Here is a 16,597-nt window from a genome sequence, read left to right on the forward strand (position 1 = left end):
CTGGAAAGAAGGTCGTAGTTATGTTAATATTTGTAAATGCAGGCGGCCACTCGGCCAGAAAGTCTCGAAACCTCAAGTACTCTGGTCAAGCCCTAATTACCCCAAGGTTGTAGAAAAATATCAAGGAAAATTTCCAACTGTGTTTATTTTCTTAAGAGAGCAGAAGCATCAGCTGTTACTAAGTAATTGCTGCACCAGTGGTGTCCTTATTTGCCAATAAACCTGAACTCCTACCAGAGCGCTCGCTCCCCATCTCCACAGTCCTTACCCTGCCAAATTAAGGCCAATTAGATGCAAAAACACTCAAGGAGAAGCCACATTACACCACACACTAATTTCACTGTGGCTCGCCCAGCCCAGGAAGGTGCCTGCTTTGCAACATCACACAGCAATTTTTATTAAACAGTGTAGCAGATGACAGTCAATACTTGTCTGTCTGGACCACAAAACATCACACCACCTGTGATCATGTGCTAAGCAGCCTGACACATGTAACCTCATAAAAAGATGTAAGGAAATGAAATATGGAACTCTTGATACTACTGTGAACTGGCACTCCCTGCCCAAAACAGAGGCAATGGGGTTACTGAGTTGGGATAAGGCATAAAGACAATCCTTCACTCACTCTGGGGGCGGAGGCTTGGTCCTGGCCCATACGACGGATCTAAGGCGCCCTTTTCTTTGCCAACCTTGTCCTGCTCTCCAGCTGCTTTCAGCGTCGGAAATTCCTCGGGAGAGAAGGATAACAGTCGGCTTGAGGCCCTTGAACCTGTCAGACAAATAAGTGTGGGACTCAGAGAAGATCTTTCCACTGGTTCAACTCCCTTATGAGATCAGCCTGGAAACGTGTTTCCTGGGAACCTGAGCCTCTGGCATATTTAAACCCAAATTACTATCGTACCAGCACCTCACTTCACATCCCCAACACTCTCAGACACTGTCACCAACACAACAACACATGTCCTCACCCAGCACTCCCACACTCAGGATCTACATGTAAATTCTCACATTCAACCAAGCCAGTGAACTTTCTCAGCTTCCAATTATTTTTGTGAAGTACAGAATTCAGACAGAGGCAGAGATATAAATTCTGCAAGATCACTCATAAATGACACCCTGCTATCAAGTATTTGACATTTCTATTCAGACTCTTTTTGCTCAGACCTCACTCTGCCAGGGAAGTCTATTATTAAAATTTCTGTTGATGTATCAGTGAAACACCACAGGTAAGGATAGATGCTCTCTCTCCTCCTTGCTGCAGCATTTTCAAGATGCAAATCACTGGCCAGATCAGGCCAGGTTCATTTCTAGTCATTGGCAAATTGTCTTGCTGAGTCATCAGTCAGCCCAGAACAACAGTTCTCTGTAAATTCTAAAGATCTACCAGTGACTGGAACACGAAACACAGCAATTCTCCTAAATCTGTTGGCAAGATAACATTGAATAAATAGAAATTACAAGCATTACTGTACTATTACACATTAAAAGAATTGCTTTTTTGAGAACTGTTTCTTAGTGTTACTTGGCTAAAGCTCTCTTAAAAAGGGCATTTCAGAATTATGTTAGAAGTCTCAGCAACGAGTACTGAAGACTTGACAAGAGTCTCCTCTATCTCCTTCCTTGACCTGAAGAGTCAAGACAGATAGGCTTAAGTAATTTTTACTTTCTGCAACTTGTACACTGCACAAGACTTCCCAAGTGAAATTTACAGGAAAGACTCTGCAACAGCTGCACAAAACACCTTCATTTTAGACAGATGAAAATACTTGAGAAGGACATTGCCTAAATATATCACTCTAAGACAGAGTTCTGATTTTTACTGAACTAGAATGGCAGAGGTAAGTGTCCTTCAGGGGAGACATCTACCCCCAGGTAAGGCTGCACCATGTAAGGACTATTTATGTGCAGCTATTAACAATTTAAGCAGCATCACACTGAGAAAAAGTTTTTTGCCCCTTTTTTTTTCTCCAAATGTCCTTTATATAAAAACACAGGCATGGAAAAGTCTGTTAATAATCTATTAGACCACATTTATTCAGGATATGCCCTCCAAAAGAGATTTTACAACTCTAAGACTTAAAATGAGCAAAAAGCGAGAGACTTTCGTCTTTGTAAAACCTGAATTAGCTTAGACGGAAAAGAAATTGATCAGTGCCACTACAGAAGAGGTGCAAGCATGAGATGGCCTAAGAAATCCTTTCAGACAGATTTCTGATTCTTTTGTGATTCAATTACCTTCTAATTAAGCTGCTCTTAGCCATATAGGTAACTGTTTTCTTGGGTTGAGAACTCTATATTAAATGTGACCCAGAGTGAGTTTTCAAAAAATCCTTTAAGAACATTGTTAGATGATCAGATTTTCAAAATGACTGTACAGGAGGTCTACACAGCAAGACTCAAGAAAGTAGCAGCTAACCAAACAAGACAGTCTTTGCACTAGCCACCATCCTCAGGCAAGTACAAGTTTCTGCTTTAACGTTTAGCCTTTGAGAAACACCCTCTCACTAAGGGCCTCATTTAATTTAGGGTAAACTTGTCCCCTCTGCTTCTGCAATCACCACCTGTCTCAGTTCTTTCAAATCTCTCTGCAATTTCACTTGACAAGTGAATGGTTCCAGGTCTGTTCACATTAAAACAGTGGAACTGAGCTGTTATTCTCACTATGGTTTTAGTGGCACTACTTAGTGCAGCTGGAAACCACCTCCTGTGTGGAAATGGATGCTTCTGAAGACAACTCCCAATTCATGTTAACACTGCTTCAGGATTCTCAGTCAAGCAGAAGCCATTAGCAGCAGTTACTGAGGGAGACTTAATAGCAAGGCCTGAGCCAATGTGTAGGCGAATGCACCCTGCAGCAGCTGCACTGCCACTTCCACCCACTGACACCACAATCCCCTGTGATCACGGGCACTGTACAACAACATTCCAGCCTCGTTTCTGACTACCCAGTTAGGTGAAGATCCCCTTGCTCCTGCCTACACTTTCCCTCTCCAATGACCCTTCTTTCTTCTAAACCCATCTCTCCCCTATTTCACAGTGTTTACTGCAGCTTTGTCACACACTGCCTGAAGATGCTCCTGATGGGGCCAAATGTTTCCTTTCTCCTTCAGAACCTTCCCCTCCCAGAACTTCCTGCTGCATCCCAAGAGCATGATTTGCTCTGGTTCAATGTGGCCATGAGACACATTCTGTTCAAGCCCTGTCTTGTGCCCTGAACTGATTCAGCTGCATCATTCCAGCCAACACACCACAGACTGGAAACAGGACTCAGAAGGCCTCACTCCCATTCTGCACCAGGCTGACAGGGAGGGCAGAAGGAATGGAGTCCACCCCACCTCATGCCTGTCTGGGAAAAGCAGGCACATACCAGTTCTGTTTATCATACTCACCACCTTCTTGTCCTGCTGGCTTTCCATTCAGCTGTGCCCATGACTTTGGTCCACCTGGCACTGAATTTGTACTCTGAAAACAAAACAAAGCAAAAAAAGAAACCCCAACATGGATCAGTTAAGACTCATGATTGTTTCTCATTTCCTGCCTGGCACCTGCTATGGGTTCAGGCCTCCAGATCACCCAGATACCACAGATCTCCACAGCTTCAAGCTGGGGTTACAGTCATCTGTTCCCCACTCCAGTGTACTACAATGCTACACTAAAAATCCTCTGCTCTGCCCATTTTCACCAACTATTTCCTCAACCTGTACTCTCATAAAGCTTTCCTTTTGTTCTGCTGCATTTTTCCAAATGGTCTCCTTAATCTTCCACATTTGTTCCATGCTACACCTCAGCTTGAAGGCTACCCTACTTTCTCATGCACTAACCACTCTTCTACTCTTCAAAACATAACTCCTGTCCTGATTTCCCTGAACCTCAAGGGCTGGGAATTTTTTTTAAACCAGAAGTGTGAAAGCTGCAACACATAGGGCCAGGTCCTTGCACTCTCTGGGACATCTTACTTGCCAGTAGCTTTCTCAGGTCCTAACACTAGCTACTTCTCCCACATGAACAGATCTCTTCCCATCAGTCTCATCAGGCTGGGAACAAGAGCTGGATCTGCTGTCATCAAGCAACGTTTGAATTACAACCAAAGTAGAACAGTTTAGAAGTGCTAACCAGCTATCCCACATTCCAACCATTTTTTCCTAGACTGCAACTAGACTTACTGCACACATTTGAGAAATATAGTTCTGTGTATGTTACTTCTGCAACTGCAACACAGCACTCCTGGTGCACACCAGCTTGGACTCAAGAGAGTCACTTCCACCATAACTGATTATACAGGAGATTTTTCTTAAGCACAAGGCAACACAGGCAATTAAAGCCCTCAAGTTGCCTGGGGACAAGGGAAGCGAGGTGGCAGTCAGAGACTGCTGGCACCTACCTCCTGACTGATTGACTGTGTCGGCTTCTGTAAATTGGAGACAGATTTCTGCAAACCCTGCTGCGGCAGCGACTCCTGCAGCTGTGCAGCCGTCACACTGGAACTGAGCAGAGACACCAGAGGTGAGACCAAAGGGGAGGGAAAGCAGGAAAAAAACTCTTGACAATATGGCAAGTTACTAAAAGATCAAGCCAAAACTTGGCTCTGTGTTGGCACAGACAACAGAGAACTGATCCCTGTAAGGCCTGACACCAAGCACAGCAGTGTACATCCACTGCTGCCTGCCTGACAAAACTCACCAAAGATTCACTCTACCCACCTCTTTTGGTCTGGCTGATCCTGCTTGTTTGCCCATCCTGTACCGTCCTTGGGTACTATAATGATGTTGGGGTCGTTTCCTTTGTTCTCAGACTTCAAGCTAGGCAAATTTGCAGGAGGTGGCATGCGCCGGGCAGCAGCAACTTTCCCAAGACTCTGTAAGCCATGTCTAGGAATAACTGGTGAGAAAGGAAGAGCAGCAGGTCAGAGGGCTGTATCCTGCCAGATAAGTAACCTTAATTAGGAAGCTGTGGCTGGGTGCAGCTCCAACAGAAGTGCTGCTGCTATGTCAACACACAGGTTGTTTCCCCACAGGACCACAGATGCAGCCGTCTGTTGTAGCAGCTGGCAAACAGCTCCTACAGCAGGAGGGAGAAAAATCATTCTCCCTAACAAAGTATTCACAGAGTCTTTTTAGGAGGATTTGCACAGGTAGCTCTCATTTTACCAAGGAGAAGCAGCATCACCTTTTTACAGCTTGGGGAAATGGCCACCCAAGTCCACCTCTTAGCACACAAACAGGTGACCTAACCTGGGAATCCTAAGATCTCAATTTTCCAGCTCTATCCACCAGACTACATTTATTACGAAAGTATTTAATTTTCTGTTTTCTGTTCTCACACCAAATCCAGAGCCAGTCCAGGCAAGGTCATTTTTTTGAACCCACTATCTACTTTTGGTCATACTTCCACTGCAAAATCAACTCAGGTTCTTTCACAGTGGCCTTCAGTCCCTGGCTCTCACCTCATACAAGGTCTGACCAGCTTAAGGCACTTCAGTCAGCCCTGCCTTGGCACAGCCTAAGGCCCTGGTAAGGCTTCCACTCAAGTTTGCTACCTGCCCCCTCTGCAGCAAGGACACAGGCTAAATGAAAGGGCCAAGACCCCCAGCTGTCCTGTGTAATTCTTCTATGTCTCCAGAATAAGAGCAGCACAAAGAGCCACGGACATTTTCCTCTAGGTCTTAATGAAACACAGACTTTGACACCTGCACCAACACTGCAGCCCAGCTGTGTCCCACAGGATCAACAACCCGAATGAGCTCTGCAACAATACTGTTAGAAGACATCAAAAGGAGGTGTTTCTTACCTGTAGTTCTGATAGCTTCTACTGACTTTCCTTTATACTTATCAAACAGGCTGAGAGTCGAGTACTTGCTTTTCCCATCCTTTCCCTTGGTTATTTGCCCCAAACGATCGGACATTGCGATGAAATGTCATCTAGTAAGGAAATTTCTCTGCGCCGCTCCCGATCTGCCTTTTAATGCAAGAGAACCAGGAAAACCCCATCAAACGAATTGTTCAGCCACAGACAAGCAAAACCGAACACACACAACAGCAAGAACTGAACATACTCAGTGAGCACACACACCAAGTTACAAGTTTTAACTCCCTTCTCTTTAGTCACAAGAAGCTTTTGGGCTTTAAGATTCACAAACTGAATGAAAAGAACTGCAGGAATACGCTTCTCATGGCATTTTTTTTCTGCTACTCCACTGCTGAAAGATGTGAGATTCTTTAAGTATGAGAACACAAGAGAAAGCAGTCAACAAGTCCATGCTTTAAAAGAGTGAGGCTGACAATAAACAGCTAAACACAAGGATTCCTAAACATAAATGCCAGAAAAGCACTGTATCTTTGTATCTTATACCACACTGGAATTTATCATTGCATTTCCCCTGAAGCATCAGGTTTGTAATGTTTAGATTATGGTTCCACACTGGCCACAGTTATACCAGCAATTAATGCTTTGACAGCATCACTGGAAAGCAACAGAAGTATTTCTCCAAATCCCCTCCTCCCATCACCTGGCCATGGAAGGAGAGTTAAGGAGTCAGAGAAAACTGTACAACTGTCAAACTGTTCAACTGTACCACATTCAGATTCTCCAGCCTGTGAGTTCAGCTGTTCTACTATGAATTCTCCAAACACATTACCAAAAATTACATTCTTCTATTGCTGGCATCTTGAACATAATTTTTAGCTTGAAATATACTTTCTCTAACGGATGTGGTTTGTTAATTTTTTAATCTGATCTTTGCTGGCACAACATGCTGTGAGTAACACCCATCATGAAGTCAGTCTCTTTACTTTGACTTTTTGGCTCTTGGAGTCTGGGATAAAGATGAAACATGCAATGCTCACACTGTACATCAAATTTTGTGTCATAAAAGACACTTTGCTTACTTTCAATGGACTTGTCTTTCATTTTTTTAAAGCATCATTTTGTTCTAAATTTTCTCAAATCTAAGAGCTTCATCTAACCTTTTCGCACATAATTTAGATTTCCAGATTTCTTGTTGTAAAGCCTCTAGTTCAAGCCCAAAACTGCTGGCAGTTTCATTTTACCATCTGCTAGGTCCCATTCTAGGGTTTCAACTCTGTGCTGGGAGTAACAAAACACTATATACATGTGTGTATGTATATATACACATACACTTATCTCAGATCTTCCCACACCTCACACTTTCTGAAACTCACCCAGTTTTCTGAAAGCCTTTTTCCAACAGAGACAGCAATCACTCTTTCTGAAAGAAATTATATCTGACCAAAGGCTACAATTCCCATCAGCAGTGCCTTATCAAACTCGATTTGTAGGTAAGAGGATTAGTCCATCACACATTACGTACAAATTAAAGCACAGACTGTGAACACACTGGATAGAGCCAGACTGGGAACGCAGTGCCAACTGCAACTGGCCCAGTAAAGCCCATCTAAAGGCCGCTGTTGGGGACAGGTGTCTGACCAATAAGCCTGGCACTACACAGCATTTGTTCTTGCACTGCGGGATTTAAATCGGGTCTGTCAGGAACAAGTAGTAATGGACTCTGTGCTAGGTGTCAGGGAGAGAGAAACAAAAGTGTTTTCTGTCACCCAGTAACAGCATCCACAGGATGCTCGGGAAAGACACCAGTCTCCCCAAGAAGCCCCCCACAGCATTTCTGCTGGACCATCACACAGGGCTGCAGCATGAAGGCTTTGTGGAGGCATCAGGGCTGGCTGGCAGCCTTGAGGCACCTCTTCCTGCAGAGTAGCAAATAGATCTTTGGCTCCAGTCTGGTTCATCTTTGCTCAGATGGCCACCATGTGCCAAAGAAAACAACGGCTCCTCCCTCGCTTACCCATTTGCACTGTATTTTATTAGTAGGACAGACATAAAAGAGAGGGAGAAAACACACTGATTAGCATAAATTTGGCAGGAAAGCACAAGTTGGACTGAGAACAATGAGCTTTTTGAAAGGGGCAGAGTTGTGGGGAGCCCCAGAGCAGAACAAAGAGCAGAGAGTGCTGTGCTGGCAAGAGCACAGGCACCTGTCTTTACAGGTATATGGAGCCTTGCACAGGGAGCCTGGCTCAGGGCCTATCCACACCATGTCAAACCTGTACCAACCTCACAATAAAAGCAGTAACACTACTTTGAAGTTTAGATAGCTCAAACCAGACAAAATTAGAAGGTGTATAAAAATAACCCAACAACAACAAACCACCTACCCAGATCGGGTTCAGGAGTTATCTGGTTAACAGAAAAGCCCTGAGTTCCTAAAAGTCAATGTGCAAATAGCACTCAGGGCAATGCTGCCAAAGAGAAACCCTGACAACAGTTATGTAACTGGGTCTCAGCTGCCTCTTGATTACATCTTCTATCATTAAAAGGATTCAGGAAGAATAAACAACTACTTCACAGCAAAGGAGCTGGGGACATGTTGGGATAAAGTCCCTTGTCAAACTTTCTGGGACAGACAAAACTGCTGTCTGGATAAATAAAATTTACTTTCAATTCCTTCAATGCTCTGAAGATGAGAAACACAACTTTGTGTGTTATGTACATGCTGCAAAGGGGAAAACGAGACCATGGAGAGGTGAAGCAATTTCCACAGTCATTGTGCAAAGAGGCTGCAGTGGCACCGAGCTGGGTCAGAGCTGTTGGACTGGCAGGACCTTGCTTCCTGTCCCTCCTCCCAGCTGCAGATCCCAGCTACTCCAAGGATGAATCAGCCAGGGAGATCACTCAGCACCCAGCTCACCCACAGCACTTCAAAAAGGCCACAGAGCCTCCCAAGTCTGGCACAACACTGCACTATCTTCCCATCACACAGTTAAGCAAGGAACCCACGTAGGGACCATAAAGGCCTTCTAGTCTTGAAGAGCAAAGCCATTTCTGATAAAAATCGTGGTTCATTTAGAACTGAAGTGCCAGCCATGCTCATTCTTGGCAGAGCTGGAACCAGCAGGCACATGCTGATGCTGACAAGTGAAAACTGACAGCCCCGGCAGAGCCTCTGACCTGTGCTCAGGGCTCCCGTGCCCGACAGCTGACCCTGAAGAAAGCAATATCCCCTGCTACAGAGGAATCGTAAAAAATCAATCAGCAGCATTTCTGCAAGGTTTCTCTCTGGGTTTATAGAGGTCTGTGGGGGAAGGTTTGCTATCAGTTTCAGCATGGAGGGTAGCTTTTCTCATTCTCAGGACTTGCAATGTCTCCTACTATATCCAGGGACAGCACCAGACAGCAAAACACTCAGTGTCTGTGCAATCACAAAATACTGCAGTATGACCAGTTCCATTAGAGATCCCAGGATACAAATAACTGCACCAGAAGCACTTGGGCAGAGAGCTCCACTGCCCAGGCATACTGATATCCACATGGTACTACCCTGGATCCAATTTTTGACTACTGATCCTGTCTAACTGTCTTTTAAATGGGCAAATTCTAATCCAGAAAGCAACAATGACATTTTAATGTGTTTAAGACATTAGACTTACAAGCATGCAAGTCTTGGAGCCACAGCAGGAATCTACCGAGCCTGTCCAGCAAAAAAACCCACATGAAAACCTTGAGTTACTGGCACTGGTAACAACTGGAAACCCCTGAGCTGAAAACAGAGCCAAATGGAGGGACAAACAGGATTGTCTGCAAAGCTCTTTGCAAATCTATGTATGCAGGAGGCTGGGCTGCTGGTGTTTTATTCACAAGACTTCAATGGAGCTTGAGTATCTGGAAGTCAGCCAGCCTCAGCTAAGCAGGGCAAACAGATTTATGAAAGGTAACACACATACTAGAAGGAATCACTTCAGCTACTCACACACGACTGAGCTCTACACCGAGCACAGTCCTGACTACTGCAGATCTTCACTCCTTGCTCGCTTCACAGCAGCAGTCACCAACACAAAACAAAGCAACAGGATGGAGATTAACAGGAAAAAGGTTTTTCTCCACAAGCCAAGAAATTTCTGACATGTAACTTTATACAAATTGTTCACAAACTCACAGGTTGGAAAAGCTAAACGGGACTTCCAGAAGAGAAAAGTGTCTGGAGTTACGTTAAACTGAAATACATTGTGGTTCCTAATGTTACCGGCAATGTGAAACCTTTTTAAACACACAGTACAGTTTTACAGGAGATTAATGATGTTCACTCTTCTTTAAATACACAGGTCAATTTTACTTGTACTCCCACAGCTGAACATTCACCTGTCAACACAGAGATACCACTACTTCTGGAACATGTCCCATCAAGAACCACCTATTCGTGAAACACTCATCACCTGTCCCAGTGATGAAAGACACCACTGGCTGTCCTTGGGAGGGCTTTGGTGAGACACTGTCATCACCTGCCCAGGACTTGCTGTCAGATCCACTTTTATCCTGCAGAAGCCCTGTCTGGGCCACGCAGAGATCATGAGCCTAGCAAGGAAGGGACCAGATGAGCACTCAGTTCCCAGCAGAGATTGCTTAGTAAGGCAGGAAGCAACAGGAGAATATCAGCATCCAAGTACAAAGTCAATGGGATCAATGCAGAAGAGCTGTGCAGCAGGCAGAGGCTGTAGCAAGAGTCTAAGCCACAAAAAAACCTCTCACCGTCATTCTACTGCATTACTTCCAGAGGGAGATGCCAAGATTTGCTGGTACACCTGAAAAAGGTCCTGCCAAGATCTGGATGTAACACCAAATGTAGTGCCAGAAAATTGCACCAAACCCTGCCAGCCAGAGAGAAGCAAGTCAGGAGTCTGCAGTGCAGAGAAGAGATAACACACCTCAACACCAAGCTCCTGATTCACAAGATATACCCTCCTTGCTTAGCTCAATAGGCATATTTGGTGGTACCAGTTCTTTTAATCCTGCACAATTCCAGCTTCTCTCCATTTCCCATGAACCTTGGCTCAAGGAATGGGAGATCAGGATCACACATGCCATGTTTTTTTGCAGAGGTATCCTGTTAGCCATGCAATACTGTTGGAAGTTGTCTGCCAGAGGACTTGCCTGCTGTCCAGCCCCACCCTCAGATCTTTAAGTCAAGCCTCCTGGGATTTGTAACATGGAGCAGGACTATGAAGAGGTGAGGCAGAGTCTTCTGGACAGTGGATCTATCATTAACTCCACACTTTGGAGCTCTACAGACAGTGGTAGAACATGAAAACAGGGAAAGGAGACAGAAAGGGCATATCCTGTCTGATGACCTGACATCATTTTCTCAGTTCTGCCTTCACCAAGCTCACCTGCTGCCCTCTCTTCTGAATGTACCAACAGGTTGGGAATCACAACCACCATCACTGAAATCACTGCACATTCTAGAGAAAACAGGTCTTTGCAATGTCAGGTTTGGCCTTAAAACACAGAAGCTTCACCTCTCTGCTAAACAGCTTTTCCAGTGCTGGCAAGGCAGGCAAGTCAAAGGCAGCTAGAGAGGCTGGAATTGTAACTTACTGCAAAACAGATAAAGCAGACTGGAGTCTGGAGAATAGCTCAATTGTATTTACACAAAAACATTAATGAGTTCTGTGGTCCTTTCTGTGCGGGCTGGACAGACAATACCACACCCTGGAAAGGAGCCCTGACCTCCAGTAATTGAGGATACAGACAAAGAAATAGTTCATCCTGAGTATGCAAAACTATGGCACAGAGCAAAAAAAAACCCAGTCAGAAGGCTGGTTCACAGCCCACAGAAAGTACTTATGAGATCCTGTGCTCATGAAACTCCCCCTCTTTTTCATGCAAAAGAAAACCCAAGGTGTGTGCAGCTAATTCTTTCCTTGAAAGGAGTGTCTGTTTACCACAGCCAGTTTCACCCATCTGCCCCACCATGCTGCAGAGAAGGAAGTGACCCACTGGTGGCAGCTTGTCAGGAAGGTATAACCTTATCTCCAACCCAAGAGGAAGTGCTGCAGGGCTTTCATAACCAGCAGGGAAGCAGGAAGTTGTCTCATCTGGAACAACCTGGAGGTACCAGATACCAACATTACACTCCTTTACCCTCTCAGCCAGGCCTGGAATGTGTTAAAGGAGACAAAACTCAGCACAAATTGAAGTAAAAGAGCCTAGTTCTTTGCTGTTATACATTTCAGAGGCAAAACCCAGGGAGAACAAAGCAGCTCAGCTCAAGAAGGATCACCTGTGGCCTCAACAGATCCAGATCCCAACCCCTCTGGTACAAGAGGAAAGGGAAGTGACCTCGTGATCTCCACGAGCTGCCTGCCCAACAAGGCTCATATTCAAGTGCAAATCTTTACCCTTAAGAGCTGTACTTTCACTCTGGCTCCTCTACAACCAAGGGTCAGAGTTGAAACACACGACCCCCAGCCTCCACCATAGATTCTGCCTTCCACTCTGCCCTGCTGAGGTTTCTCTGAGATCTCAGTGTCCAGGGGAACACAGAGATACAACATCCCGTTCCCTCAACACCAAAACAAGGAGACTGATAACAAGCAAGCAATTTAAATCCAAATACAAAAGAAACACCTGGCATAATGCTGTGTTGGCAAAACTTGTTCAGAAAGATCCTGGCAAAATTCAGCTGAACTGTAAGGTAAATTGGGCATTTAGGTATCTGAGCAATAATAACAGATTGTGAGTAGGTGGTGGGGATGTCCTGATGGGTAACAGGACTGGCACCATCAGTCCAAGTCAGAGGAACAGTTTGCTCAACTAAGACTGTAGACAGCAAGAAGTCCCAGAACTCAGGTACCTGCTTCAGCCACCCAAACGCGTGCCACGGCCCTCAAAGAAAATGCAACTCTTCACCAAAAAGAAGTAATTTGCAAAGAAGAATGAAACGAGGAGGAAATGCACTGCAGCAGCACCTGCCATGTCCAGACCACTCCCTTCCAGTGGAAGAGACTGTCCACTGGCATAGAACGTGCACCCAACTCTGCCTTCTGCTCCCCAGGAGCCCACGAGGGCAAGACACCCACACAAGCAGAAACTTTTCTCAGGCACTGCATCACACCTTAGCTCTGATAGGTGAAAGCAAAGACTCTTCCATCACTAAAAATAAACACCACTGCAAGTAAAGGTTGTGAAAATCCCTTAGTCCTGATACTTCTGCCTACACAGACTTTTAAAAGTCATCTCAGCCATGAGAGCCATATAACCACGTGAGACACAGCAAGAGCAGCATAGGTGAAACACCTGTGCTGCCAGTGCCAGAACCCAAACATAAGGCTCCGAACCTTTATGTGCAGCTTATCTTGGCGAGCACCACTCATCCAAGGCCACCACTGGCCACTGGAGAATGCTTCTCTGTCAAACATTTCACAAATCCTTCACCAGGTCCCAAGCTCAGCAATTTACTCCATCCTTCAGCAGTGAACATAAATTTTACTGCAAACAAGCAGAGAAAAGCAGAGATGTCACAGCTCCAAGAGATGAAATCAGAGCAAAGCTGGCAGTCCTTTGGGTTAACAGTCCTTTTTTCAGGAACAGAAACAGCTTTCCACACAAATGCCATCAGCTGTTGAGTAAGCTGCTCTGTTTTCTCTGCAGTCTCAGGAAGGATCACACTGGAATGGGGATGTGGATGTTTACCCTGTGCCTGATGAGTCTCATCTCACAACAAAATCTGGACTTTGGTAACACCTCTCCACTCCCTCAGGTTGCCTGCTGACTTCAGGGCCTCAGCTCCCACCCAGGTTATGCACAGAAAGTTTTCTTCATGAAGGGATAAAATCCAACGCTATTGATCAGCAGGCAGCAAATGTCAATCCCTCACTGCATAAGCAAGGGAGAGGTTCCTTCACACCCCAGCTGAGCAGATCTCTCCAGCCTTGTTCCTCCCCAAGGCACTGCTGGGAGCTCCCCTGGCAGGTACATGCTGCAGGGTACAAAGCTGCCCTGGCAAGAGCTGAATGGTTCCTGCTCTATCAGATTTCTCCCAATTCCCACAGCCATCAAGCCTGATGCAGCTGGTTCAAGCCATTAATAAGATGACAAGCAGTCCGGACAAGCCTGCAGTTCATAAACACTGCAGAGGCTGAAGCTTCCAAGGAAGTCTTCCTCCAGGTTTCCTGATCTGAACAGGACTAGGGCAATGCAGCATTGCACAGCAATTCTCCTTACAGGAAACCTATTCATAGGAGCCATTTGCAGGACAAACAAGTGCCAAAGATGTTAAGAGAAATGTGATGGGAAAAGGACACAGGTACAAAGTGGTAAGAAAGCACCTTTATACGTGTAGTGATTCAGTACTCTGAAGAAAGAAGCTTTAGACATCTTTAAGAAGCTTTAGGTTTTCTGGAGAGCTAAGCAACTCGGACTATGCCCAGGACATCTGGACTATGCTGAGCCAGACAGGAAGTGAAAACATTTCACAGATGCTTTAATTTACATAGATATTTGCAGTACATAACTGACAAGGTGTGTAAGCGTCATCGATTCTATTTTCCAGATAGGAAAACAACACCGCAGAACTCTGCAGCTATGCTAAGTGGCAGAGCAAGAAATAGAGCCTTCATCTCCCACCTTCTGGGGCTGAAAACCACCCTCTGAATCACACTGCCTGCCTGACGCTGTGGGGCCAGCAGCAGCATGAAGCCCTGCTCCAGAGGAGTTCTGGGAGGAGCAGGTCCTTCCATGCTGGGATAGGGAATGCTGCAAACACCTCCTAATTGAACCACCCCATACACTGCTTTCACTGCAACAGGATCGCAGGCATCATTAGAGGCCACACTTAGCTCAGATGCAGAAAACTAACATCACAATAACGCTCAGGATCACATGAATCTGGTTCTGAATGACGGTTCTTGAAGCTTGGTTATTTCCACAAAAGATAAAACCAGACTTATTATTGCAGTCAAAGCAGGAGCACCTCTTGAACATGTCCCTACTCCCCTGCCTGCTTCACAACCCACTCCCAATTCTGCACAAGATCACTCGAGGCTTTTGTGCAGCCTCCCAGCCCACATACAGGTAGGAAGAGCTGAAGAACTCGCCCCGCAGCAGAACTCTTCCAAAAAAATCACTATATTCCCACACAGTAAGTGCCTGGGGGAGGCAAAGTCCCAGTGCAAGCTCCTCAAATCTGTCTCTATTCATTCCTTGGAGCACCATCACTACAATTCCCATCTAAATGTCTCAATGGCTACCTGGGAAGGATTCCTCCACCAAACCTCTTCAGTAAGGGTGCTAACTATGCAAATACTCACTAGTTTACTCCTCTTAAGTGCTACCCATCAGAAATCCACGGAGGCTGCTCCAAACAACTAATTAAAGCCTGGCAGATATTACAGTCCAACAGAGTGGGCCTCTTGGCCAGATCTTAGAGGGTTGTTACCAAGCCCTCGCTTCCTTCCTGGTTATTTTTCCTGTATTTCTTCACACTTAAGCCTGGCTCAGCTGCCCATTTCAAACCTAATCATTATCTCTTCCCTTTCACCCAAGGCATGACTTATCATCAGTCCCCCACAAATTAATACCTGTAGTCTCCTAAAGATCTAACAATGAGCTCATCCTCCACTTCCATCCTTTCTCACCTTTTCACCCCTTTCAGCCTACTAATAGTCTCCTGAAAATTTAAGTGTTGGAATCAAAACACATTGTATTTTGGCTGCAAGTTAAGTAACCCCCTGCAGAACTGCATATACACCTTTTAACACCTTCTGTCCCCACACACCCCACAGCACGCCAAGACAAGCAGCTTCACAACCCAACAATGCCACAGGGAATTAGAGAACAACACAGAGCTACTAAAGCAGTCTCCAGTCCACTTCACTCCAAATGCTCCCAGATAAAAAAAACAGATCATGATTTAACAGCTATACAGATCAGGAGCTCAACAGTTTTGCTCTGAAATAAACAGCTCATAAGCTCCAACTGCTCTGTTACTTTTACACAAGAAGTACATGTGCATGCAGGGAACATCCTAAATCCTAGTACAAGTTACTAACAGAACATGAGCCCAAGTTATGTTTCAGTGAGGCTGAACATAATGCAATGTCCTGCTTTAGCCCCATTTCATCCTTGTGGGGGAAGGAAAATCTCTTTAACCAACCCAGATGTGTGCAAAACCCATCCTTAGAGGGTGCTGTCCCTTTGGCACCCAAGTCACTTAATTTCAGAAGTTTGAAAAGGCTGTTCTGTGGTGGAGAGAGCTGCAGCTCCCCAGCCTTTACCTGGTCTCTGTGCTCTCACCTCATTGTCTGATACCTGAGAGAACCACCATTGTATTTCTTCTGCTCCAAAGGAGAAATTAGCGATAAGGAGCTGTGAAATTATCGACCTATTAGGAGAATGAGACAGTGACACACGGAAAAACAAAACCCACTTAACAAGGCAGGATCAGCTTAAGAGACAGGTCTGATACTGAGACAACAGCTCAGTGCCAAGTTGCAGAATAAATGAGGAATGTAGTGAAAAGAAACAGGGAACCAGAGAGGTCCAGCCCTTGGAATAAACCCTCTCCGTCTCTCCTAAAGTTACCATCCTGTTCCTCCTCCTCCAACATGAAAACACACAGTTTTAAGTGGAAATGCCACTAGAGCAAAATCTCTTTGTAGACTACCATCATAAATGAAAAAAAAAATAATACAAAAGGTTTACTATTATTTTCAGCAGCACTTAAACCTAGCCCAGCTTGCCCTTAAATACTTTCAATTACTCAGGTAAGCACAATGAAGGCCTTGAGCAA

General features: G+C 45.2%; 1 protein-coding gene across 8 annotated transcripts in view; it reads right to left on the reverse strand.

Moving 5' to 3' along the window:
• PRRC2B (proline rich coiled-coil 2B) overlaps positions 1-16,597 on the reverse strand; it is a 46,651-nt gene that overhangs the window by 27,254 nt on the left and 2,800 nt on the right. For all 8 annotated transcript variants that reach the window (XR_015808079.1, XR_015808077.1, XR_015808078.1 and 5 more), the window contains exons 2-6: positions 5,788-5,955; positions 4,701-4,878; positions 4,382-4,484; positions 3,390-3,462; positions 626-769 (exon numbers count right to left, since the gene is read on the reverse strand). Coding sequence is in view for 5 of the 8 variants with exons in the window: in XM_088177515.1 (XP_088033641.1) it covers positions 626-769; positions 3,390-3,462; positions 4,382-4,484; positions 4,701-4,878; positions 5,788-5,902 (613 nt within the window). In the remaining 3 variants the exon portion in view is untranslated. The remainder of the gene's footprint in view (positions 1-625; positions 770-3,389; positions 3,463-4,381; positions 4,485-4,700; positions 4,879-5,787; positions 5,956-16,597) is intronic.

Source organism: Sturnus vulgaris, chromosome 22, assembly GCF_052056855.1.
Source record: "Sturnus vulgaris isolate bStuVul1 chromosome 22, bStuVul1.hap1, whole genome shotgun sequence".
Taxonomy (NCBI): domain Eukaryota; kingdom Metazoa; phylum Chordata; class Aves; order Passeriformes; family Sturnidae; genus Sturnus; species Sturnus vulgaris.